Source organism: Acipenser ruthenus, chromosome 9 (genome assembly GCF_902713425.1).
Source record: "Acipenser ruthenus chromosome 9, fAciRut3.2 maternal haplotype, whole genome shotgun sequence".
Classification (NCBI taxonomy): domain Eukaryota; kingdom Metazoa; phylum Chordata; class Actinopteri; order Acipenseriformes; family Acipenseridae; genus Acipenser; species Acipenser ruthenus.
Genome location: NC_081197.1, coordinates 16,328,801 through 16,354,056, shown reverse-complemented (window position 1 = coordinate 16,354,056; position 25,256 = coordinate 16,328,801). Strand labels below are relative to the sequence as shown.

Sequence of the window (25,256 nt, the reverse complement as noted above, 5' to 3'; positions counted from 1 at the left end):
TTCAAGACTTCTTCCCTAAGCTGTCTGAGGCAAAGGTCAAAGCTGGTGTCTTCGTCGGACCACAGCTAAAGAAGATCTTGGAGTGCAATGAATTCCCCAAGAAGCTCACTAGTATGGACAAAGCGGCTTGGAACAGCTTTGTCGCAGTGGTTCGGGGCTTCCTGGGCAATCACAAGGCCGAAAACTATGTGGAGCTGGTTGAGACTCTGGTGATGAACTACGCCACAGTGGGCTGTAGGATGTCCCTCAAAGTCCATATCCTTGATGCTCATCTTGATAAATTCAAGGAGAACATGGGAGCTTACTCGGAGGAGCAAGGCGAGCGCTTCCACCAGGATATACTGGACTTTGAACGCCGCTACCAAGGACAGTATAACGAGAACATGATGGGAGACTACATTTGGGGGCTGATTCGTGAAAGTGATTTACAGTATAATCGTAAATCTCGAAAAACTACTTACTTCTAAATCTTTTGTAGTCATTTTTGTATTACTTTAGTATAAATACATGTTAATTTGGATTCATATGTTGTTTTTTTCTGACTTTATGTGAACGAAAAGACACAAATTCGCCCGTTTTCTCATTGGAAATAGGCAAATTTCAAAATATCACTGTCCTGGTCACAAAAGCAAAGTTTGTGGGGAATAATAGCCATTTTCTATACTTTTGAGGCATAAGCAATTAGGAAATAACACTTACTACTCAGGAACAAAAATTGTGTTACATTACAGACGATGGGTATTAAATCTTTACAGTGCATCCCTTGGGAAGTAAGACAAAAATAATCACAGTATGCATTGACACCAGAGTACTCTTAATATTAGAGTACAAACAGCAAATGGTGTGTGTGTTTTTTAAACATTTTGTTTCAATAAAAATACACATGGTTGATAAGTATAGATGAGTTTACAGGACACTCACTAATGTGGACTGGTTTGGGCAACTTCTAGTACAAAAAACAAGATAGCGCTCAGATCAATCAGAGTAGCCACCATGGTCATTGTGCTGTTTAACTGTAGGAGTGATTGCTCACAGAATTAGAAATAAAAGTATGATTGTATAATACAATCTAAATAAATCCAATGTTTATTTAAGACTACCTATTCAATTATTATTCAACAGTAATATCACCTATGTGTATTTAGGTTTCAAACATTTTAAAACACAATGTCCAATGAAATTATATTTATATATATATATATATATATTTTAGCTCAAAGAGCATATAATGTACTTTTGTGTATACAGTATATAAATTAGGTAATGTTCCCTGGAGTAAAAGATTAGACCTCTTGCCACACCTACTCTGTGGACTCTAGACTTTACACAAGTTACTAGCTCACTTGGTCCTGCCTACTCTATCTTCCTCCATCCCATGGAAACCTCCCTATGAAATTACGGAAGGACTAAAAGGTAAAAAGTTGTCATGTCCTTAAACATTATGTCTCCCTAATGTTTTCTGAGAGGTGTTTAATGCAGACCAACGTTAATCATATCCTGTAACTATCACTGTCACTGTTATCTGCTGTATTATTGAATTGTATTTTGTCACACTTGTACTTGCTTGAACCAAAGTCATTGTATTTATCTTGCTCTTATTGTATTATTACTTGTACTGTAACACTTGAAATGTATTTGCTTACGATTGTAAGTCGCCCTGGATAAGGGCGTCTGCTAAGAAATAAATAATAATAATATACCCTCCCTCATGACCCCTAGGTTAACAAGCTCATCCGCTCCTCCAATCCGCAGATGGCACGCCGTTTCCCATCCGGGTCATTGAGTTTGGGTACCGTAGCTCCGTCCCTTTTCTAGATGACCGACTTCCATCTAACCCAAGGAATAAATTGTCATGCCATTTAGTTAAGGGTACTCTGTTCCTTTTACACAGTGCCCTCATAGGTCGGGCGTGAGATCTAACACCAAGAATCATTTGATCTCTGTCACAGTCATACATAAAATACATGTGTATGTATTAAAAACTGTGAATATAAACATGCATTTTCTATACCATCTATTAAAATGCATGTGTATATGTAAAAGGTGTGGATTTTGTGGCCCGCGAATCCAACGTTAAATTAAGATATGCCCCTTGGTAAAACTGAGTTTGACACCCCTGTTCTAAAGTAAATAGTTCAATATTATACTGTATTATGTGATTCCAGCAAATATATGCTTTAATATTTATGTATTTGTCTAAATTAGTATAATTTTTTTTTTATGAAAGAAAAAAATGGAGTCAAAGGGTTAAATAGATGGCTCAATTTCAAATCATGTTTACATGTCAATGATTGTTCCACTTGTTCATGTGATACTGGTATCACGGAAAAAGTGAGGCTGTGCAATCAATATTCTTCAGTTATCATGGCCACCCCCATAGAAAGAGAACCATGTGATGTACCTGGGGTGGAAAGCTCCATCCTATTGTGTAACCTGTTAAACATCTACCTGGCTGGCTTATAAAATGAGTCCTGCCCACCTATAATTCATAATTCAGTACTTCCACATTTTACCCTCGAGTGATTGCTTCTGAGACTCATTTAGAAACTACATGGAAATGGAATCACAAGACAAAAGAATTAACCACAGCCAGCAGCATTTAGGTGGTAGGTCAATTTCAATGCTATATTGAATTGTGTGTGTTTAAACATATATTAAAAAAAAAAAAAAACACAATTTGATTTAAATGGCTTGAAAACATGTAAGACATAATTGGCATGTATAATGAACAGAGCAATGAGGTGAAATGAGATCCAACTTCTGTTCTATTTGTTACCTTTCTATAAGGGCAGCAGTGTGGAGTAGTGGTTAGGGCTCTGGACTCTTGACCAGAGGGTCGTGGGTTCAATACTAGATAGGGGACACTGCTGCTGTATCCTTGAGCAAGGTACTTTCCCTAGATTGCTCTAATAAAAACCCAATTGTATAAATGGATAATTGTATGTAAAAAATAAATTAAAAAATAATGTGGTATCTTGTAACAATTGTAAGTCACTCTGGATAAGGGTATCTGCTAAAAAATAAATAGTAATATAGAAAGTCATAATAATAGTTGTTCTCCTTTTTATTATTATTTTAAAAGTACATTTTTCATTTGGATAACTAATAAAGTATAAAAAATGAATGCAGCATATTTTCAAAGTGAATACAAAAAAACAGAACTAGGAAGAAGTAAAAAAAAATGTTGAGGTCGTTTTTGGGTGTGTCAAAGAATATGTTTGGACTGCTGCGTTGTTGATAGGAAGGTTGCCCTCATGGTTTTCAACTGGACAATCTGTTTTTGTGCAGTTTTTAAATTGCTTGAATTCTATGAATTCTAGGCTATTAAAAGTGGTCATTATCTATACATTGTCCTATATCCCTTTGCTTACTGTGAAAATTCTACCTTTTGAGGTCTGACTAACATAGCTTGTTGTATCAGGACAAATAGCCAGCAAAAGTCTACCATATTCTACATTTCTAAACAGCTGAGGGTATGAAAGTTATTAAGAGAATAACCTTTTCTCTCTTTGATAAAATATACCCTATGATTACTTAGTTTGAATGTAAAAAAATAAGTTTTAAAATGTACTCAAAAATTAATTTATCTCTAGAAATGTCATTTAGTGAAAAGTGTAATTTAGTGATCACCTACCTAAAAACAGGAACTAGGATGAGGAAGAATTTTATAAATAAAGTGTATGTAGCAATTTAACTGAACTCGCTTGTTGTGCTTGGTTTGGATTAAAAATAAGGAGCTGCTTTTTTTTACATTATCAATGAAACAGAATCATAGTCTCAATCAAGTTACGGGAGAAAAAACTAAAGTGATCTTGTTTCACAATCAACGCTTTTCCAATTTAATTAAGAAACAGAGTTGACTCAATATAACTTTAAAGGGACATCACCAAAATAAAAACTGAAAATGAAGAGCCCAAAGTGTATGATTGACGGGTGCCCAGGCTCATTTACTTCATATTCTTTACTAGAATCAGTGTGAAGAAGTTCATCATTAGACAGATCTGTCAACTCTTCAACATCTTCTGATATATATATATATATATATATATATATATATATATATATATATATATATATATATATATATATATATATATATATATATATATATATATATATCAGGTCAGAAAGCATTCTTGGTTATTGTGAAAGAGAGCGAATGAATTCTAGCAAACAATCTCCCTCCTGACCTGTAAGGGCACTGTATAACAGGAACTGGATGGTTTGGCAGTTAACTCTAGGGTCAGTCGGAAGTCGGCCATCCAGAGAGGGGGCGGAGTCACAATACTAGAAGTCATCGCCTTAATGCGGTAGGGAATGCGGTTGGAGGATACATGATTGCACTCGCTACCGAAGGAGGTGTGACTGAGGGTATATCAGAGGATGTGGCCAAGCAATCTGTTCCTCTGTTAAGGTTACAAAATGACCGGGAGGAATAAAAAAAAACATGAGTGTTTAGTGTTGTCTTGTCTGTCTATTTAGCTGTTGTTATTTGTCATTGTAGACGGCTAAATATCCGGGAGCTGTCGCTGTTAAGCCAGCATCAAACCCGGACTGCACTGCACCGCACCACTGTTATCACTGTTTTGTGTATTCATAACACCACTTGCACTGTTGGACTGGTGATTGTGTAGGTGTTTTAAAGTGTGTGTTGTTATTATTATTTCATTTTTCACCATTGAACTGTTGTTGGATTGTTATTACTGATCACAGCATCACCCCTACACCTGAGCACTGCAAACCACTTTGCCACAGTTATGTAAAGCAATTTAATATGCTCTCTGGTAATACCTGCGCTTTGAAGTCATGGTATACAGTAATTATAACCTTAGATACTGAAATGCTGCGCTGCATTATAAAAGGTGTCTCTATTGGCTTGGGGCTTGGAGAGTCATCCCTGAAGCTTATCCTATGAATTCATATCAGTTCATATTTTAATTTTTGGGGGGTTTATGAACATTTTGGACGATGTAGTATGATTTCTGGTAAGCTTTGTGCTTGTGATTGCTGAATCTCCCGACAGAAAACAAACAACTGAAACTCACTCGTCTAGCTTTCTGTCATCTAACTTTACTTTTGTTTTGAAAATAAATAAAACCATTCCTGATTGGTTGTTGAAGCCTTTGGAGATGTCACTTATTTGGTAAGCAACCAATGATTGTTTAAAAAGGCTTAAAATGTGTGTCTAATGTCACTATTACATCATTCATATATGAACGATTTCTAGCAGCGCTGTAGCAGAAGGGATATACTGTATTTCCATTTCCATGTCTGCAACATATTTAAACACATTGATTCTAGTATCCCTACTATGTATGGGACAGGTACAGTAACAATGTGCATTTTAATATACATAGAATCAAAAGTTTAATAGGCAAACAGTGTAACTAGAAAAATGTATGGGTCAGTGTGACAGAAAGACAATGATTCTTGGTTGTAAATCTTCCTCCCGACCTATGAGGGCGCTAAGCAGCAAGAACAGAGTTCTTTGGACGGGCTGGTCTGACAGTTCTTTACCAGGGTTGGGAAGTCAGCCAGTCTGGATGAAGGCAAGACTCCGTTGCAAGAACGCATTGATCCGGAAGGGAAACGACATGGCAGCCGCAGATTGAAGAGGCGGTTGCACTCGTTTACCAAGGGCTCATGTGTGACGGCATAAAAGGGGACGGAGAATCGCAATCTGTTCCTTCGTTTGGTTTAATTCTTTAAACTGTAAGGACCTGTGAGAGACCCAGTGATAAAAGGACTGTGAGTGTTTTGTTTTGTTTGTCAATAATTGTTTGTTTGTAATTATTAGACGGCTAACACATTCCGGAGCTATCACCAAGGGCCAGCACAAAACCCGGAACAGCACTTCACTTTTCTCATGAATAAACTTGTATCACCCACCACGAGCACTAGAGCACGCACCCAGGACTGGTGACCGTGTTTTGTACATTGTGGGAAAGATACGTGTTTTTATTATTTGGGATTGTAACCCGTTTATTTACTTCCAGTGCATTACACATTGTTGAGTATTGCCTGAAGTTATTGTTTGGTCACCGTTCCGTCCTGCCATTACTACAGGAGCAAGGGCTCCTCCCCCCCATTTCGTTCTGACAATACTATCTGCTAAACCCCTATTTAAACCCTGTCATGCATTTGCTCTCTGTCTTGCGTTTTTAGTTTTCCACCATCTTTCCTCCTCCTGTCCTGTGAACAGTCACTCGTGCACATGTACACCAAAGAATACAAGTTATATAAACATGAATTAGAATTCTTTGCAGTAGAGTCATCAGTAGAGTCATCTGTTTATCAGCCACCTTAATTATTCTTTTGATTTTGTTCCAAGACTTGCTTTCATGGCAATCACTTTCCTAATTTCAGTCTCTTCCATTTCCTTCTCCTCCTCCCTACCATGTGTTTGTTTCAAACTCTCCACATTTGTGGTTCAGGTCAGATACTAACCAATCTTTATAATTAGGTTTTACAGAGTAAACAGCAGTATTCAATAATGCATACTCTGAAATACTCATCAGATTTTTAGTAGACAGCAATCTTCTGTTTAATTCATTAATCAAAACAGTATAATACAAATAAAATAAATTGTAAAAAACAATCAACAAAAACCACATATGTGTGCACACACAGACACAAGCAATAAATAAATAAATAAATAAATAAATAAATAAATAAATAAATAAATACAAAGTTGCCCAATTCGTTTTAGTTAGTAACTGGGTCCCTTTTTTCCAACAATCAATAAAGACTATAAATACTCCTTGTTTCTCACCTTTTTATCTAAGCTACTACTGTAACTAATCTAACTGAACAGTTGTATAATTTATCACCTGAACACCAGAACTTTATTCTACATTGAAAATGCCCAAACATTACTTCTTATATTGTTCCTTTATAACCCTGTTTTTTTCTGTTTCAACACAATTTCGATACTGTACATTCTAGAGGAACTTTCACATCTCAAAATAAAAAGCATATCGCAAGCATACTGCATTTGTCTTTCACTGCATTGAAAGCAGTGATATGCCAACAGTAACCTCACACTTGTTGCTAAATAGGGCATTACTCTCCCTCTAAACAGACAGGCCTGTATTTTGCATTGTTTTCAATTCTTGCTGGACACATGGTGTCACAGAGCGTCTCTGTCATGGACATTTTTCCTTTGCATATCATCCTCCAGGTAGCCTTCAGTTTTCACGATGCTCATGAACCACCCTGTTTAAAGTGTATCATAGTTGTACTTCCATTTGGGATCAAAATGCTTGTAAACTATCACAAAACACATCAAATAATCTAAAAACTACAAACCCAATAGCATTTTTGTGGCCTTGTGTTTAATCCGTTTTCTTTTTTATTTTGAGGAGAAATTCAAAATGGACTGGGATGTTGTGGCTGGATCCTGGTTATCATCTCGTACATGTTGGTAATAATAACCTTCCCCCTTTCGATATGGATGTGCATTAAGGTATGTCATAATTAAAGATATCAGTCCAAATGATACCGCTGAAATTCTTTAGATTCCTTTAGAAAACATGTGAGGATTTCAAATGTTATTACACTAAAAATGAAAATATTAGTTCAATATTTCTATATTTTTAGAGCAGCTGGTCTGAATTTGATGAAACTTCTGCTTATATTATGAATGTACTTCAGAATAACTCATGATATTATTGACACCCAGTTAACTGAGGTATTGAAGGCAATTGGGAGCCCCTGTTATTTTATAAAACTATGTGTGGTTAGTTGTTAGAGTTGTCGGTGTTGTGTCAGGTAGGACGCAAGACTCTTGTACTTATAAACGTTGTTGTTTATTATGTGTCAGAACAAACACTCATTAACACGCAGCTTTATTTAAGACTGTCTGACCCTGTGTTCCAGAAATCGTCATCTGATTTTTCCCCAGTTCCCCATTACGTCACCCCTGTAGCCTCGAACATAACGGTGGGAGTCTTATTTCCATTCCTGTACTGCAGTGCCGCACCAGTTTGTATTTATTAATACCATTGTAAGAACATTAGCATATCAGAATATGAAAATGTTCCATTGCTGTAGAATCATCCATCAACAATATACCATTATAGCTGCCCTGGTGATATGATTGGTGTTAATAAAACTATTACGCTTTTTTAATATTTCTGTTTTCAGTTGGTTGGAAATGTGCTGATTTGCAGTTTTTTGTCCCGATAGGTTTAATAAGGCACGCTGATTATAACTGTACTTTTTCATTTCAGATTATTAAGGAGTATGAGCGTGCTGTCATATTCAGGCTTGGACGTATTACCTCAGGAAAAGCAAAGGGACCAGGCAAGTAAAAGTTGATTTCTGAAGGTAACTACTACTGGTTAAATTCAGGGGGTTACTTCTGCCAAATTAGCATAAACACCATTCAAATAAATCACTCTGTGTACTGCTATAATTTATATAGCAGTACAAGAAATACTGGTAGAGAATGGGATGAACTCAGGAAAGCAATTGCTTGAACTTTGTAGCACGTTAAATGGCCAGGTAAGTTAGGGAGTAGCATTTTAAGTTTGTCACTAATTTAGATAAAAAATAAAACAGAAATGTGCAAAGCCAGCATTATTATTATTAGTTTATTTAGCAGACGCCTTTATCCAAGGCGACTTACAGAGGCTAGGGTGTGTGAACTATGCATCAGCTGCAGAGTCATTTACAATTACATCTCACCCAAAAGACGGAGCACAAGGAGGTTAAGTGACTTGCTTAGGGTCACACAATGAGTCAGTGGCTGAGGTGGGATTTGAACCGGGGATCGCTTGGTTATAAGCCCTTTTCTTTAACCACTGGACCACACAGCCTCAGTATACAGTCAAAAGAACTGTTGCCAGGTACCAGGTACCAGGTATTAGTATCAAGTGTTCAAGTCCTAACATTTTTTCCTTCACAAAAGAAGAATTTGAATATATAATGGGCCCTGCAATGCAGTTGCAATCCAACAGTATCTGAACACACGCTTACCTGGTAGTCAGTCAACCACAAAATGGTTAGTACTAAGATGAATGTGTAAACCACATTGTTAAGACTCCTCTATACTCTGTAGATGTAATTTTATATAAATATGCTTTATCATAAAGTAAGCTAGGCTACAGAGATCATATTTTATGTATATTAAGTACCTGATTTGTGAATATGCACAAAATATAGGATTTTTATTGCACCCATAATTGTCTAAAACACATATGACTACTGAATTCACAGTTACTATGCTACATGATTTTGAATGGGTACCCTGTAAAAGACAGTTAATTGCTAACAGGGTTTAAGAATATTTACTGTGTTCAGACCAGGCTGAAAAATGAAATTGTGACTGATTCCAGACCAATCTGACTGTCCAGAATAAAAACTCAGTCAAAACAAATGTCTTCTTTGTTGTGGGTTAACTTTGATGTCCTGTGCCAAGCCTCTTGTTTACATAAAAGTGAAGTTTAAAAAAGTTGATATCTGTCTTGTATCTGTAGATAATTCACCTTTTATTAGTTGGTTGATCTGTAAAGTAGAGCTGCACGAATCGATTTTTCAATTATTCAGATTGGACGCTCCACAGAAATCAGGTGCTGACAATCAGGTGAGGATCATTTCTGTTGACTGGGTTAATTTACCACTCAAAGTGAAACTGAAGAAACAGCTGCTTGTATTTGTGTGGATTGCTCTTCTCCACAGTCTTTGAAAATCAGCAGTCCTCACAAATCCAGGCTGCTATTTCTTCACTTGTTTCACTTTGAATGGTAAATGGTGCAGCACTACTGTAAATGAATCGTGTAAAGTTTACCCTTTTAAAAAAGGAATTCTTCCACGTGAGTCATTTTCATGTTTCTTTCCTCTTTTCACAGGTATATTCTTTGTCCTGCCATGTACTGACACTTTTGTAAAAGTGGACATGAGAACGATTTCATTTGATATTCCTCCTCAAGAGGTAGCTTCACTTCACTCCTGTTTGTGCAATCTTCATGTTTTTACATGACTTTAATACTAACACCAAACAGAGCTCTCCCAAAGAAACATGTGTGCCCTGTTCACAAAGGTTAAAATAATTTATTATTTAAACACTGCTTTTTAAACACTACTTTCCCTGAGTCGCCAGGGGGTTGCTGCGGTGAACCGGGACTAATAATAACACAATTGGCGATTCTAAAATGGGGAGAAAACTGGGTAAAAATCATTGGCTACAATTAAATAAAACAAAACAAAACACTACTTTCATTTATAAAGTTTCGTATGCATGAAATGGCCACCGCATAAACTCATACTCATAATACTGCTATATATCACAGGCCACTATTTTATTTTAACTATTATTATTGGGTCATGTTATTGGCATGCATTCAAGAAGTTAGTATTCACTTCACACTTAATGTTACAATATTATATCTTTACATTTTTTTATTTGATTCTTAAACTGTAAGCTCCTGATAGATCGACTGATTGATCATGTTTTTCTTGTTATTATATTGTAGATTCTGACCAAAGACTCAGTGACTGTCTGTGTTGATGGAGTGGTTTACTTCAGGGTTTCTTCTGCCATCGCCTCAGTGGCAAATGTATCAGATTCAGACCAGGCCACACGCTTACTGGCTCAGACTACCCTGAGAAACGTCCTTGGAACAAAGAACCTGTCTCAGATCTTATCTGACCGAGAGGAGATTGCACATAACATGCAGGTAAAAAAATATCAAAGATAATACCATAGATGGAAAAAATACACATAATAAAAATGAAACCACTATAACTTTACCATCTCCAATCTGAAAAGTTGTTGGAATGTTTGTAGCTAACTTTAAACAATACACATGCTTTCTTTCTTACTAATGGGCCATTTCAGCTAAAATAACCTACATTCTGGGTATTTGTGGTTGTGGTTGTCAGTATTGATTATTTCTATATTTCATGCAATGGAAATACAATTTTAATTCACGGTAGCCTTTCAGTGTGTTTCAAAGATGAAACCTGCTGTGACTTGACAGGCCAGTAGGACCCATTTGTTTGACTGCTTCATATCTAATATAACTTTTCCTGTATATTTTCAGGCAACACTTGATGAAGCCACAGACAATTGGGGTATAAAAGTGGAGCGTGTGGAGATCAAGGATGTCAAACTGCCTTTGGAGATGCAGAGAGCTATGGCAGCTGAGGCTGAAGCTACCAGAGAGGCTAGAGCCAAGGTAACATTATTACCCCAGCTTTCTCTTCACTTGGGTTGCAGATATAAGGAACCCTAGCTTTACAGCTAAGGTTTTGCATCACCCACAATTTTAGGATTGAGACATAATAAAAATAAAAAATAAACTATATGAACATAATTTAGTTCTTTAATTTAACATTGTGTAATCAAAGAAACCACAAAATTATATCACAAAAGTCTACCGGAAGCAATGGCAGTAGTGTATTTCATGTTAGATTTTGAAATGTGGCATTTTTCAATTTTTGTCAGTTTTTCGTTAAGTATATGGAAAACTACTAAGCGGAATGTAGTATGTATTCAGCAGGTTTCATTTGACTTTATGAAGCAAAATGTGTTAATTATATAGGGTGATGCAAAACTTTTGGCCATAGCTGTATACTTTTCATTATCTATCTTTTCATAAATTATGTTCATGGTTATATGGATCAGAGGAATGTATTTCATGTGTAAATATATTGCAACACAAATACATTGCAACACATTTCCTTCAAACCAAGCTTAGTGGAGGTTGTGATGAGAGTTACTGTCATTAATGGAAAGCAAACAGAAAAAGTAAGTATGATCTTTAGTCCAGGGATTCTCAAACTCGGTCCTGGGGACCCCCTGTGTCTGCTGGTTTTCATTCCAAATGAGCTCTCAATTACTTAACTATAATTGAACTGACCATTTGCTTTATTAGACATTTTTACTTGTTTTCAGCTGTTTAGTTAAGTGATTGGTGCTCAGTTGGAATGAAAACCAGAACACACAGGGGGTAGGTCCCCAGGACCGGATTTGAGAAGCCCTGCTTTAGTCAATTGCCCTTTTCCATCCCACGTGACAGAATTGCATTTAAATGTACATTTGTGATGCTCACAATACTTCATATTCCTGGTAAGTAAAGAATGGTCCCTAAAGCTGCAGTGGAGAGAATGGAAAAAACTTTTTAGACACACGTTTTAAAAAGTCTTGTCCAAATTTATTGTGATTGCATTTCTCTGCTGCCAGAAGATTGAGACGCATGTCTGTGCAGGTGGCTTTTTGATGATCCACAGAAATATATATTCACTCTTATTAACCTGCCTCCCCTCTTCTCACCCCAGGTTATTGCAGCGGAAGGTGAGATGAATGCCTCCCGAGCCCTCAAGGAAGCCTCCTTAGTGATAGCCGAGTCTCCATCAGCTCTACAGCTGCGATACCTCCAAACCCTGACCACCATTGCCTCTGAGAAGAACTCCACCATTGTCTTTCCCCTGCCTATTGACTTACTGCAAGGCTTTATGTCAAAGGGGAAATAACTGCTGTCTGTTTGTGACAATTACCGGTCTTCATTTCAATAGGATGGCACAGGGTTTAATTGGACATTAACTCTTTATGTAATGTTGTAATCTACAAATTAGGAACTATTTAAGATAAATACAAAATAAATACAAACAAAAAAAGTCAATTTCTCCTTTCAGTAAAAGTGTGACAAAGTGAGAGACTTGGTTATTATTTTTATTGAAAGACTACTAAAACTTCTGATTTGATCAAACCACCAAAACAAATTAACAATTACAAATATAAGAAATAGACAAAGCAATAACTGTTTATATCAGTCCTCAAATGTGCATTACATTTGGTAGACATAATAGTGTTTAGCTTGGAAAAAAATGAGGCATATATCTAGCAGTAACAAATGACAACAGATAAAAAAAGCTTTACTTTGTTAGGTTAGGACAGAACCAAATAGTATGAAGTAGGTCTGTAGTAAAGCTTCCACCAAGCTGTGCCATTTATCGCTTCATCATGCATTGGTCTCTCTCGTACCGATCCATGAATTCATGAAGCAGAGAGCAAGCTTCTCTGCTCTTGGTTGACTTGCACTTCCTTTCCTCAGGAATCTCTTCTACCCATGTTTCATGGTCAAGGAAATACTGTAGCCTGCAATAATGAATGCATTGATTTCATTTTGTTTCAATTGTTAATAAAAGTGATAATCAGCTGTATGTATATATACTTATTTTACAGCACATAGCAGTCTGTGATGGTAGGAAAAGCAAGATAAGAGAGGGACATTTACTTCAGCTAAATTCATATATATATATTTTTGATCTGGTGTTTTTGGCATTGCAGGTTGAAAGGTAGCAACATTTTAGGTTTTAAAATATATTTACTTTTATTGTTAGAAGACATATGTAAGGCCCAGTTTGATATTTGTCCTTTAATTTGAATTGAACGCATTTTAGTTTGTCCTTGTTATTGTATCAAAATTCAAACGAAAAAAAACCCGAGGGACAGAGATAAAGAAAATGCAGCATTCTCTATCGTGGTAGTCTCCAATACAGACTATATTCTTACCACTAGACAATGCTGCCAAGTACTGGCCATTTATGCATAAGATGTGATTCTCTCAATAATATTTTGTAGTATGCCTTGATACTGGTTTCATCATCTGAATATGCGGTGAAAAGGCTCTGTACTGTAACTCACAAGAATATATGGCCTACGATTTTACAAAGCTAGGGTTCCCTATATCTTGATAGTTCTCATCCACTTACTTTCCACTAGAATCCGTGGTGGTACCATCTTTACCCATTAACAGATATGTTTTATCCACTTTCATTTCAAGCTCACAGGATTTCTGTTTTATCAAGTATCGGATGTTGTCAGCTGTTAGCAATGCTTCATCCTTAGCTGTGAAAAAAAGTAATAGAAATAAACCCTAATACTATCTTATTATACAAAACAGTTCATATTTTTAAATAACCTGACATATTTACTGATTAAATATAACCCCACGACTGGCACTCCTTAATACATTTTTAGAACCAGTCTTATGACAGATTGGTCTAAATAAAACAATAATCACACTTCTAGCAGGTTTAACAGTGACATAAGCTCTTTGTAGCTGTGCCACACAAGCGCAGTGGCAGATGTCCTCACATAAAGAGGTTTTACTCTAAACAGCCCTTCATGGCTGGCTACAGCCTTTTATACACATCTGTAATATTTACATACTTGGTCAACCAATGAAAGTACCAGTTTCCTCCATTCCAGACACATTGTCACATGACTGGAATGGAGGGAGCCAGGGATTAGTTCACATTCGGGGATAGGGAATTTTAACCCTACCACTGCCAAACTACAACAAAATATAAACTAACAATGTGACAGGGAATCTCACACTGCCACAGAGTCACATTGAAAATGCAATACAGCACAACACCAACATAAACAGAATTAATCTTATTCCATCTACCACCCTGACCCTTCTACAGTGTCAGGTAATGTTATCATGGTCACTGTCTTGAGCATCATGTATTTTCTGTGATCAGCACTGAAAATACATTTTGTGGGGATATGTGCTATGCTTTTAGCATGGTTCTGACAATATGCTATATTGGTACCATGCTGGCACAGAATGCAAATACAATTTGTGGAAACAAATTGATTGTTATATTAGAAGTTCTAAGTTCACTACTATTCTTTAACAGAATTAAGATGTATTTCCTTAATACATCACAGTGGCCTGGAATCAGCACATATATCAACAGTTAAATGATCATGCCTGTTGTGTAAAATATTAAAATGTCTGTAAATACTTACTTAATCGAAAGGGTTTGATAATATGAACCGCAAAATAATCAAAGACACCATCTTGGGTTATGTTGAGTACCTTGACTTTGTATGCTATAAAAACAAATGCAAGACAGAAAGTATTAAAGAATTGACTTGAAATATCAACAGAAGGAAACAGGTAACTTTAATGTGTCTTACCATAATCCACAATGTGTTCGAAGCATGCAAACTCTATGCGAGTGTTTTCATCCATGTTCTTACTAAACGTTGATTTAATTTTTGGGCAGCGACCTAAAAACAAATCATAAAATGTAAAGTTAAATTATATTATTAGAGCCTATGAACAAAAATGCTGCTTGATAACCAATGCAGATGGTAAGGTTTAATTATCTAGCAGTACAACCTTCCAATTCTTAATATTACATGTGTGGTAAAATCACCCGTCTGGTTCAGGTGTTTCCATCTTTTTCTTTTCATCAAGTAAGATGATGATTAAGATTGCTGCTGGGAGATTTGTTGTTGAGTCTTATTTAGGTCCAGTAAATAGACACACCACATCTTACCTTCTGCACACTGACACACTCCTCCGCTGCACAGCTTTGACACCATTTTACTTTGCTTGGGTGCACTGTAAAACACGCCACATCTAATATCTATATTAACAGAGATAAAACATAAGTTAACATATTTCATATAAAAAGAGAAGGAAAAGAAAAGATTTGTGTGATACAGCAATTACATAAAATACACTTTTGTATTAGAAGAGAATATTTAAGCAGGATACAGCCACTGGGATCAACTCATTTCCAGGGATAACCTGCCTCAGTTTCCCCAGAATATATATATATTTTTTAATCTGTATTGGAATTTGTCTACAATGCCAGGGTTAACACTGCTGCTCCTTTTTGCAAGATATCAATAGGATTTTTAATGTCCACAGAGTAAAGGGTACCTGGCTTAATGTGAATGAAGGAACCTACTACAGCAAAGTGCTGCTAACACCAAGCTGGAACACTGGTCAAGCTCTGCTTGTGAGAGAAGCATGACTGAGCCACCAAGACCAATGCACTGTATGCAGCCCAGCCTTGCTTAGATTATTGGGACTAACACAGTCAGCCTTGAAGGTGATATGGCTGCAGATGGCAGGGACTCTTTTTCCATGTTAGTATTTCGTAATTGACCAAACATTTTTCTTAGGCAGGTGTAGTCAGAGATTGTAAAATTGTTGATATCTACATTCAAATGTAATTTAATTAACTTGGATAACAAGCATGACCGATTGTCAATTAATATTACATTTAAGTTTAATTTAATCTGTCCAGAAATGTTTACACTAAAATTCAATGGGGTTGTGCCAAAATGTTCCTCTGAACGATTGTAAAAGACTGATGGTTCTAAGATGCCATTTTTTATATTAAATTAAATTAAAGCCACGTCCAGGTTTACTCACACCCACAGGTCTGTTTATTTGCTTAAATTGCCTAGAGCATAGAAAATAATATTATGATGAGGCAAATTAAACTACTTTAACATGTAATGTGATGCAATATTCAGTTTCTCTTTGAGTTAAAAATACACAGACAACAAGTTCAATCAATTCAAACTGCAGTCAAACTGTACTATTATTGCCACCTAACCAAACAAGATTTTTTTTGTTACTTACGTGGATTATAGTAATCATAGATGACTGCATTGGCAGGTTGCACTAGTCCAATGGGAGCAATTTGTTTTGCTCTAAAAATCACACAGTCCTCCTCCTCGGAGATCTAATAAAATAATACATTATTTTCCAGCAACAGTTTTACAAACAACCGCATGGATATATTCCATTGGCATACAAGGAGTAGATCCAAATACCGCGACTGCTAAGATAATTAATAAGAGGACCACGGTTATGAAGATCAAACCTCACAAGTTCTTTGGAGATAAAGCCCAATGTATGTTTTTTTTTTATGGTATCATTTCATTTCTTACCATGTTAAAGTAGAGGAATACTTTTCCTGCTCCCAAATCATAACGTTCAATATATTTTTCTGTGCTCTCTGCCCGCTAAGAACAAAAAAAAGATAAAGAAAGAAAAAAACAACTTAGGAATGTGCAGAACATCACATGCAACACATATAGTAGATGCATTTACACCTTTTTCAAGAAGCTGGTTCCTAGACCGGCAATGTAAGAGGTTCTCTACACTGTATTTAAAGTTCAATGAAGTCTTTGGTGAATGCCTTTTTTTGTTGACCTGCTAAAGAGCATCAACAGAAAAAAATGAGGGCCAGTGATGGTTCCACTGATGGTAATAAGAGGTAAGAAAATATATAATTTAAGGTATATTTAACAAAGAGAAGAGGCCCTTCTTTTTAGACAGCTAATCAGCGTGCAGGTTTCCCCAACTGTATGCAACATCACAGAGAACCCTAATTCATGACTTTTTCATTATTGGTATGGTTGATGTCAGTGGGTTTATAAACCATACCTGAGGCACCTCTTGACTGCAAAGTGAATTTAAAATGGCAGCATTTCAATTGGTCACCTATCATAGCTTCTTAATGGCATTCTCTTCATCAGCCTTTTCCCTCTTTTCTATGAAAATTAGAATTGACTAAATAAAGGTTGGTCACAAAGAGAAAACATATTGACAGATTTGTACCTTATAAAGCAGTATATAATAGGGTTATGGATTGCATGCATCTGCACATGGTTTAGACACTTATATCATTTAAACAGACTCTCATGTCCTAGACTGTCTACTGGTGCCTATATTCCTGTCATACCCAGATGTTCTCCATCCTATAACCCTACAATATATCCACATGTGATATATTTTCTAATGTAATTTCTACTCTAATATAAATGTTCATAATACATGAATATATTATACTAGTATGTATCAATAGTAAAAGAATCAAAAGTTTCTTACGTCTTGAAGTTCCTGTATATCTGGCTCCAAACCACTCAAAAGAGAGATATCTACTATTGCCATTCCAGAGAAGTTCTTCGCCTTAGTGCTTAAAAAATAGAGTTTCAGATTCTGATATAATATTATTCAATGTTTTGAGCATGCTTAAGACATTTACCAGTAATATCACCCCTGTTTTAAAGGGGGTGGAAGACGAGGACAAGCACAGCACGAGTTTAAACCATCATTCCTCATTCAAACTTACAGTGAAGGCGGAAAAACAATAGTAGATGACATAGGTAAGTGAATTATTCAATAATGCTGAAATAATGTTGGTGCCAATATGAACATCCCTTTTGGATATATAGTTGCAGACGAAAGTATTAGCAACCTACATTAATATAAGATAATTTACGAAAACATGTTAACTACAAGCATTTAGTGAACATTAGTCACTAGTTAATATGACAAATACCAAAATACACAATTTCTCATAGTTTAAAAAACAATCTTTCTAAAAAACAGTTTCAAATATTTGTTCATGACAAAAGTATTGGCACCCCTGCTTTAGTATGTCACGTGTCCTCCTTTTGCTTTTATTATGGCTTTCAGATGTTTATGATCATATGGTACATCGTGGTGAAATCTGGGCTCATTCTGTCTTGCAATAGCATTTCTTGCCTGAACACTTACCATTATTATAATCACTATTTTAATTGCAACAATAAAGACTGATCCATGTGGTCACATGATACAAAAACGACAGGCTTCTTCAATTTAACTTACATCTATGGGGGGGAGGGATAAAAACATTTGCATGACCCTCTGTCACTTGGAGGACAAAAGTTGCTGCTAACACTATTATAAATTGAAAAACTTGGCTCCTGGACTAATTGTGTGTGAATACAGGGGGGTGTTGCTTACCTTACACAGACATTATAGTTGAGGGTGCTCTCCTTTGTCTTGGGGTCTGCCACATCTCTTCTTCTCCTACTTCGTATATCAAACCACTCAATTCTGCTCATGGGTTCATCTGGAGCAGGACTGTCACCGTCTTCATAGTTATAGTAGTCAGTCAAGTCAACTCCATAATCAACACTAGCTGCAATTATAAAACATATGAGAACATGTTTCTTGTTACATTCAGGGGTAGATGTACTAAAGCAGTGGTTTTCAACCCTGGTCTTCGGGAACCTGTGTCTTCTGATTTTCAACCCTGGTCTTCGGGGACCGGTGGCTTCTGATTTTCATTCCAGCTGAGCTCTCAATTACTTAACTAAACCCTTAAATGAACTAATAATTTGCTTAATTAGGCCTTTTTAATTGTTTCAGCTCTTAAACAGTTGGAGAGTTCAACAACTATAAAATGCTATAAATACCTTGAAATCCACAACTTTTTGGGAGCTGAGAACAATTAAAAAGGTAAGGGGACAAAAACACTGTGCAAATGGAATGTGAAACAATATACTCTAACGATACGAGCAACATTTTTATATTGGAAAAGACACTTGTGTAAATGATTGTCTACAAGACTAAGACATTTCTTTAGTTTTACTTACATTTCATAATGATGGGTTTAAGTTAGGGATGAAATAACTGTGTTCTGTTTCTGTGAAAGCTGGGCCTTGATATATATATATATATATATATATATATATATATATATATATATATATATATATATATATATATATATATATATATTCAATTGACAATATAAACATTTAGAATTCACATAAAAAAAATAGGAACAATTTTTTATTTTGAACTTGGAATAATAAAGACAGACAAAATATTAACTTACGTTTGTACTGTACTTCGCCTTGCACAGCCACATGTAAATTAAAATAATCGCATGAATTATCCGTCAGCTTCATTGTCCGATATGTGTGTTCCACCTGGTGATACAAATAACAAACAAAATCTGAATATCAATGTGTAACCTCTGTTCCAACTGTAAAGCCATTCGCTACTTTTCACCCACTAAACCAATAAATGGTACCAAGCTACTAATCCCTAGAGGTAAGGGCCCAGCCTTAGGAATCTCTTGGACTTGAGAGCCCCTGACCAATGGGAGTCGCTGAAGTGTGACAAGTTGGATCAAGCCCTGTAATACTGGAATCAACACTCAGCAGAATTGATACTGCTTTATGTTACCCATTCTGAAAGAATAGTAAAGGTCATTGCATGGGAAGCATAAGACACAAGAATGAAAACTTTAAACTTTTTTAAATTACTTACAGTTAATGTTGCATTTCCTTGTCCTTGTCCATTAACTACAATGTTTGCTTCTGAGTGTACCTATGTAAGGGGGGACGACAGTAAATTTTAAGGAAATCGCAAATCCGCAGAATACAGTGTAAGATGGGTAGTACTGTAGGTAACATACATATGCTTGACTCCTCCACTTTATGCAAATGAGGACCCTGCCAAACAAGAATTTGAATGATCTGATGTCCTTTAAACTGGAACCATAAGATTTACAGAACATTCCAATCATTTCAAACTTACTGAACTTACATCATCTATCTTGCTTGGATATGTAATGTCTTTCTTCCAACTTTTAATGGCACCATATAAAATATGCATTTCATTTGATGTGATTTATCTGTTTTTATCAAATGCTTTGCAATGAACATCCTCCAAGTTATGTTTATTTGAAGAGTAACCTAGTGCCTTTAATTGTTGAAATGTTTGTATTGCTGCAACTAAAGATAATAGCATTTTATGATGCGATGTATGTGGGGCATCACTGAACATTGTAATTGCTTATCTATTTACTTGCTTAATAGATATGGCCCTCAATGACTTTCAAATGTGTCACGAGTCACGTTGTGAATGTTACTGAGTCCACTGTTGGAGCCAAGGCACTAGCTACCCGTGAATGCAAGAAATGTTGGTGTCAGGTTGATCCAATGCATTTGCAGGCAGCTAGTCGGCATGACATTGCAGGGACACTGGAGTAAAGCAAGACCAGTTTTAAAAGTAGGTTTGGAGAAACCAAGCAGTTGAGTTCCCATGAAGTCAACAAGAAGTGAGAATATAATACAAGAAATAATACAAAGAAATAAGAAGTAAAAAACAAATTGGTTATAATACCCGCTTTATTGTATATGAAACCAGCGAGACAGAGTAGTGTTTCTGCTGTGGGACACCATGCTAGCTGGATACCACTAGACTGTGGAAGGAAACCATTTTCGTGTGAGGCTTCTGAGAGAGTTTTTGTGAAGCAGCAAGATCTTTGTGGTAGCACAGGTGCTTTTCTGTGTTGAAGGAACTGCTTCCTTGTGGAGTGACATCTCTATGATCTGCATGGAACTGTGGTGTTTCAACCAAAATCTCTTGTCACTCTACCATCTCTCTTAGCATACCCTGAAACCCTTTTACAACTTTTCATATCCTTTACTTCAGTAACCCATGCTGACACCACTGAAGGGCAAATGCAATGTTACGTACCTCAATAGTTGGCTGTGTTAATGCATTGCTTTTCCCCAGTTGTATAATATCCTTCTTGCCTTTCCCAAAGCAGAGCTCCACTTTTAAATCAATGTCCTCTGTGTCTAATGTTTGAATACTGTACTGGGAAAGGGCCTCTAAAGCAACAACTGTATCCTAGAATTATAAAGAGTAACAAAAAGTGTGAAAATTGTGTAGTTTTTATTTATAATACATTATTTTCTTTCTGGAGAACTTTGTGTGGTCTATATTGTTGTGTGGTATCTGTGGTATTAAAATACATTTTAATTTAAAAATAAAACTGTGTTTGATCTCCCAGCTCCCTGAAAAGAAAAAAAAAAAACACCAAATATAGGCCCAGTCTTTTTCTACAGGACCATAACATATAAATATCCATGCAATTTTATTTAAAAGTGAACATTTTAAAAAGATGCAATACATACATTGTAGCGCTTAGTAACACACACACATATATATATAATGTGACAAGGTGAGGAGTTCCCTGTCAACTGTTTAGGAAAAATGTATGTATTGTTTGTATTTTCTTGTAAAACCTGCAATGGCCACTAGTAGCCAGTAATTTGTAAAATTGTCTGTGTCTATTTATGTTTATTTATGTTGATCATTTAGAAGGGAATTAGCCATAGATGAGAGTACTTCCACTGAAGTTTAGCAATCAGTGTCCCAGCTGTAGCACAGGTATAAAACACCAGGAGGAGCAGAGCCAGTGTCTCTTTTTTTTCTTTCTTAGGGAAAGCAACTGTTGAATGCTTTGCTGTCTCATCTATTATTCAAACTGCGTGTTTCAATGTTGGTAAAATATGCTATGAGTTCAGTATTCCACTTGTATTTATTATTTTGAGCAATATTAGTTTATGTTTCTTTATTTAAAGAGGTAAAGACAGAAGCCCTTCTCTGATAGTTAGAGATTATTTTGTTTAGTTACTGCCATACATGTCAAGGTTTTTTATTATGTATTTGGAGCTGGTATTATGCCCATATTTTGTTATATTGTGTGTCCATTAAAGCATCTGGTGTCATGTGTCAGCCAACATCTTTTCAAAAAAAGAACATTCATAAAACATGTTCTGGTACATAAAACAGTGCACATAAAGGTAGCAAACACCTTTAAGTCATTAAAGACATCCAATTCCAACAAAAACATGTATACCTGTGTTGAACGGAATCCCCCTCCTTTCTTCCTTTGCTCTGTTAACCACCGGACGACGGGGGTGGCGTAGGTTATATCATTTACCAGTAAAGTCTGCAGCAAAGCATAAGCTGTGGTTTCCACCGATATGGATTCTGCTTGGGGTACGCGTTGCTTTCTCTTTTCTTCAGCTAGTCTAAGATCTTCATTTGCTTGCCAATGGCAAATAGTTTGGACTTGTTCAAAAAATATAAAAAATAAACAATTCAAATTAAAAATGTAATTAAATATAAACAACACACTAGGATTAGGAACCGTCTTGCTGATAGTCTTAATGTATCAGTATTCTAATGATCCTATACTTATGTTCCATGTTAATATAATGAGTAAACCAAATATTCCAGTGTTTTCATCTATCACCACTCAAAAATTCAAGTTTGAAATGGTTGTTTTGATTAAGTTTTGTATTGATTAAACAAGCTTGATAAAGAGACTAGTAAATTAAAATGTAATTAATTAACCCTATTTTTTTTTCTTTGAAATAACTCTCATGAGATTAAGCTGAATAACTGTGGCTATAAAGTGTGTGTTTTAATGTTGTTATTGTTCACATAATTAAAATGTAGCCATGGTGTTCTAAAGTCTGTATGTTACAGTGCAACACCATGCTGATCTACACTATAGTGGTTGAGTCCTTGGACTATAAAAAGCTTATTCTCTCAGCCTTTCTCTGGCTTACCCTTGACACTGCTTTTCATGTCTGTTAAATTCTGATGCTTCTCTCAGCTCAACTGTAAATACTTTAATGTGTCTGTTCTTTTTACTTAAATGACAATAAGCATTAAGCAGGTAGGTCCTGCTTATAGTCGCTTCTTAGCTGGTGGTAGAAAGCTCTGAGTTTTTTGAGTATATACTGCAAGAAACCATGACAGCAATATTGAATTGATTCTAGATTCATGTACTCCACATGATTGACATTGATGTCACCTCCAGTTCATAAAGAATTGCAGCCATTCCCAACTAACCTTCATCACACTGAGCCAGTTCTCGAAGTCGTTGTTGTGCTTGATTGGCTGCATCACTTCCAGGCTTCACAAGCGCCAGAGCATACGCAGTGATGGCTACAGCGAAGGGCCGTTCAAGGGACATGATTTTTCCTTTCAAATACCTTACAGCTTCATCAATAACTTTATTCTGAAAGAATAGTAAATTTGCCATTGGTGTTTATCTATTATCAATCTGAAAAATGATTCAGGATGAAGGCTGCCATGTTTATATTTTTTTGTAAACTGTGCGAACTACTTGCAGTAAACTAAACGGCACTGTTTAAACGATGGGCGGGGCCTTTTCAAGAAAAAAGTACTGGTGTGTGTATATATATATATATATATATATATATATATATATATATATATATATATATATATGTATTTTAAAAATGTATCATGATATAATACAGCACGGTTACACTCCACAGGTCAGCCTCTGAGTATTTATTTGGTAGGAAGTTCGGTCCCATCAGGTGCATTGTAGACTATAGTTTCTTAACAGGAGCCTGCATACTGGTGCTGGCACACAAGTATATATATAAAAAAAAACATCTACATCCAGTCTTTGTGAGCTAGGTTGTTTAATAACGAACCAGAATGAGATAGTATGCAATTGCAAAGTAATACAAAAGAAATTTGCGGAAAAGTGACACAGACGTGTGTTCACTGCTGAATGATAGTTTGTAGTTTAGGATTTTATTAATGTTTATTAGTAGTAAACTAAACAGATGCGTTTACACATTTAAAGGTGGCAGCCTTATTCAGGATTTTAGAAATCTGTTGGACTCGAGAGCCCCTCACCAATAGGAGTTGCTGAAGTGTGTTTTTTGAGAAACATGCATTTTGAGAATGACTTAAAACCTAATTACATATGACAAATCAAAGTAGAATTAAGTTCTTTCACCAGTTATAGTGTTTAGTAAACTAATGGCATCTAAGTCTAGACCATGTAGTATTCTTCCTTTTTTAAAAAGATGCTACTCTCTGGGACAGAATCAAATAAAAAATAAAAATCATATCTTACCACTTGTATAATTTGAACTTCTGTATGAGCTTTTAATGAGTGATGCATTGCAATCACCACAAAGGCTGTCAGAGACACATCACCTTCAACCCCTCCAACTCCACCCTGGAAAATGAAAAACAGTCAAGAAATTCAGCTAGGGCCCAGCCAGGACCCTTATGTATTTTGTGTATTTTTTAGTAAGGGTACCAGTACACCTATGGCTCATTTACTCTAGTCCTATCTGCATTATCTCACCAAACTGGCTGTATTAGAAGGCTGCTTGATCTCCCTGCTTCTCTTTTATAATGTAGTCCTCTTTCAACCCAGCTGACAATGGAAACATTTCGATTGGTAGTGCTTACCACAAACATATTACTTTACCTGTGCTACATCTCATGTGATTCATATAGCTGTGATACACTGTCTGTCCACTTTATTACGATCTGTACCTAATATTGGGTTGGGCCACCATTTGCCCTGCCTTGACACGATATAGCATTAATTCATTAATATTTCACACAAGTTTCAGCAACAGGATCAATATAGACTGAGTATTTCATGAGTACCTGCATGGTTCTGTCATATAGAGGGTTTGGGTCATTGAATCCACCATCTGGTAGCTGTTTTGACATGATATAGGAAATAGATTGTTGAATGTACTGATCTTCAACATTTATGTAATCTCCACTTCTTACCAGTTCTTTGGCAATGAATGCAGTTAACCTAAAAAAAAAAAAAATTAAATATTCAATTCCGTCTGATTTAGGTTTCTCATATTTAACTCCTAAAACGTTTTGACTGTGGCACCGTAATGCACATGCATCAGCATTCTGCAAGGGATTCCTTCTGCTACAATTACCAGCTTGACAATGTATCGAAAGGAACATTATATATATATATATATATATATATATATATATATATATATATATATATATATATATATATACTGTATATAA

The 25,256-nt window shown here is 35.9% G+C and overlaps 2 protein-coding genes across 3 annotated transcripts in view; one reads left to right on the top strand and one right to left on the bottom strand.

Moving 5' to 3' along the window:
* Window positions 1–418: 418 nt before the first annotated feature.
* On the top strand, window positions 419–12,598 carry LOC117405441 (stomatin-like). Of its 2 annotated transcripts, none has more exons than XM_059031255.1 (7): window positions 419–2,606; window positions 7,362–7,465; window positions 8,232–8,304; window positions 9,852–9,934; window positions 10,476–10,679; window positions 11,046–11,180; window positions 12,283–12,598. In XM_059031255.1, exons 1-7 carry the CDS (start codon window positions 2,552–2,554, stop codon window positions 12,475–12,477), a joined length of 849 nt encoding a protein of 282 aa, XP_058887238.1. In that variant the 5' UTR covers window positions 419–2,551; the 3' UTR covers window positions 12,478–12,598. The 2 variants fall into 2 exon arrangements, with proteins under 2 accessions (XP_058887238.1, XP_033864397.2); XM_034008506.3 differs by having other exon boundaries at window positions 420–2,606; window positions 7,365–7,465.
* A 64-nt stretch (window positions 12,599–12,662) lies between these two features.
* Window positions 12,663–25,256, bottom strand: part of c4 (complement component 4) — a 36,277-nt gene continuing 23,683 nt past the window's right edge. Inside the window, exons 26-41 of the mRNA XM_059031253.1 lie at window positions 24,864–25,020; window positions 24,316–24,420; window positions 23,268–23,436; window positions 22,264–22,478; window positions 21,093–21,248; window positions 19,878–19,937; window positions 19,441–19,534; window positions 18,561–18,738; window positions 17,658–17,745; window positions 16,715–16,789; window positions 16,404–16,506; window positions 15,304–15,393; window positions 14,939–15,031; window positions 14,768–14,851; window positions 13,720–13,855; window positions 12,663–13,102 (exon numbers count right to left, since the gene is read on the bottom strand). Of these exons, the coding sequence (XP_058887236.1) occupies window positions 12,955–13,102; window positions 13,720–13,855; window positions 14,768–14,851; window positions 14,939–15,031; window positions 15,304–15,393; window positions 16,404–16,506; window positions 16,715–16,789; window positions 17,658–17,745; window positions 18,561–18,738; window positions 19,441–19,534; window positions 19,878–19,937; window positions 21,093–21,248; window positions 22,264–22,478; window positions 23,268–23,436; window positions 24,316–24,420; window positions 24,864–25,020 (1,951 nt within the window). The 3' untranslated portion in view covers window positions 12,663–12,954. The remainder of the gene's footprint in view (window positions 13,103–13,719; window positions 13,856–14,767; window positions 14,852–14,938; window positions 15,032–15,303; window positions 15,394–16,403; window positions 16,507–16,714; window positions 16,790–17,657; window positions 17,746–18,560; window positions 18,739–19,440; window positions 19,535–19,877; window positions 19,938–21,092; window positions 21,249–22,263; window positions 22,479–23,267; window positions 23,437–24,315; window positions 24,421–24,863; window positions 25,021–25,256) is intronic.

Coding starts and splice junctions, on each gene's coding strand:
- LOC117405441 (XM_059031255.1), top strand. CDS start 2,552: ATGGAAATGGAATCACAAGACAAAAGAATTAACCACAGCCAGCAGCAT. Junction 2,607..7,361: donor CAGCCAGCAGCATTTAGGTG/GTAGGTCAATTT, acceptor TTTTATTTTGAG/GAGAAATTCAAAATGGACTG. Junction 10,680..11,045: donor AGATTGCACATAACATGCAG/GTAAAAAAATAT, acceptor GTATATTTTCAG/GCAACACTTGATGAAGCCAC.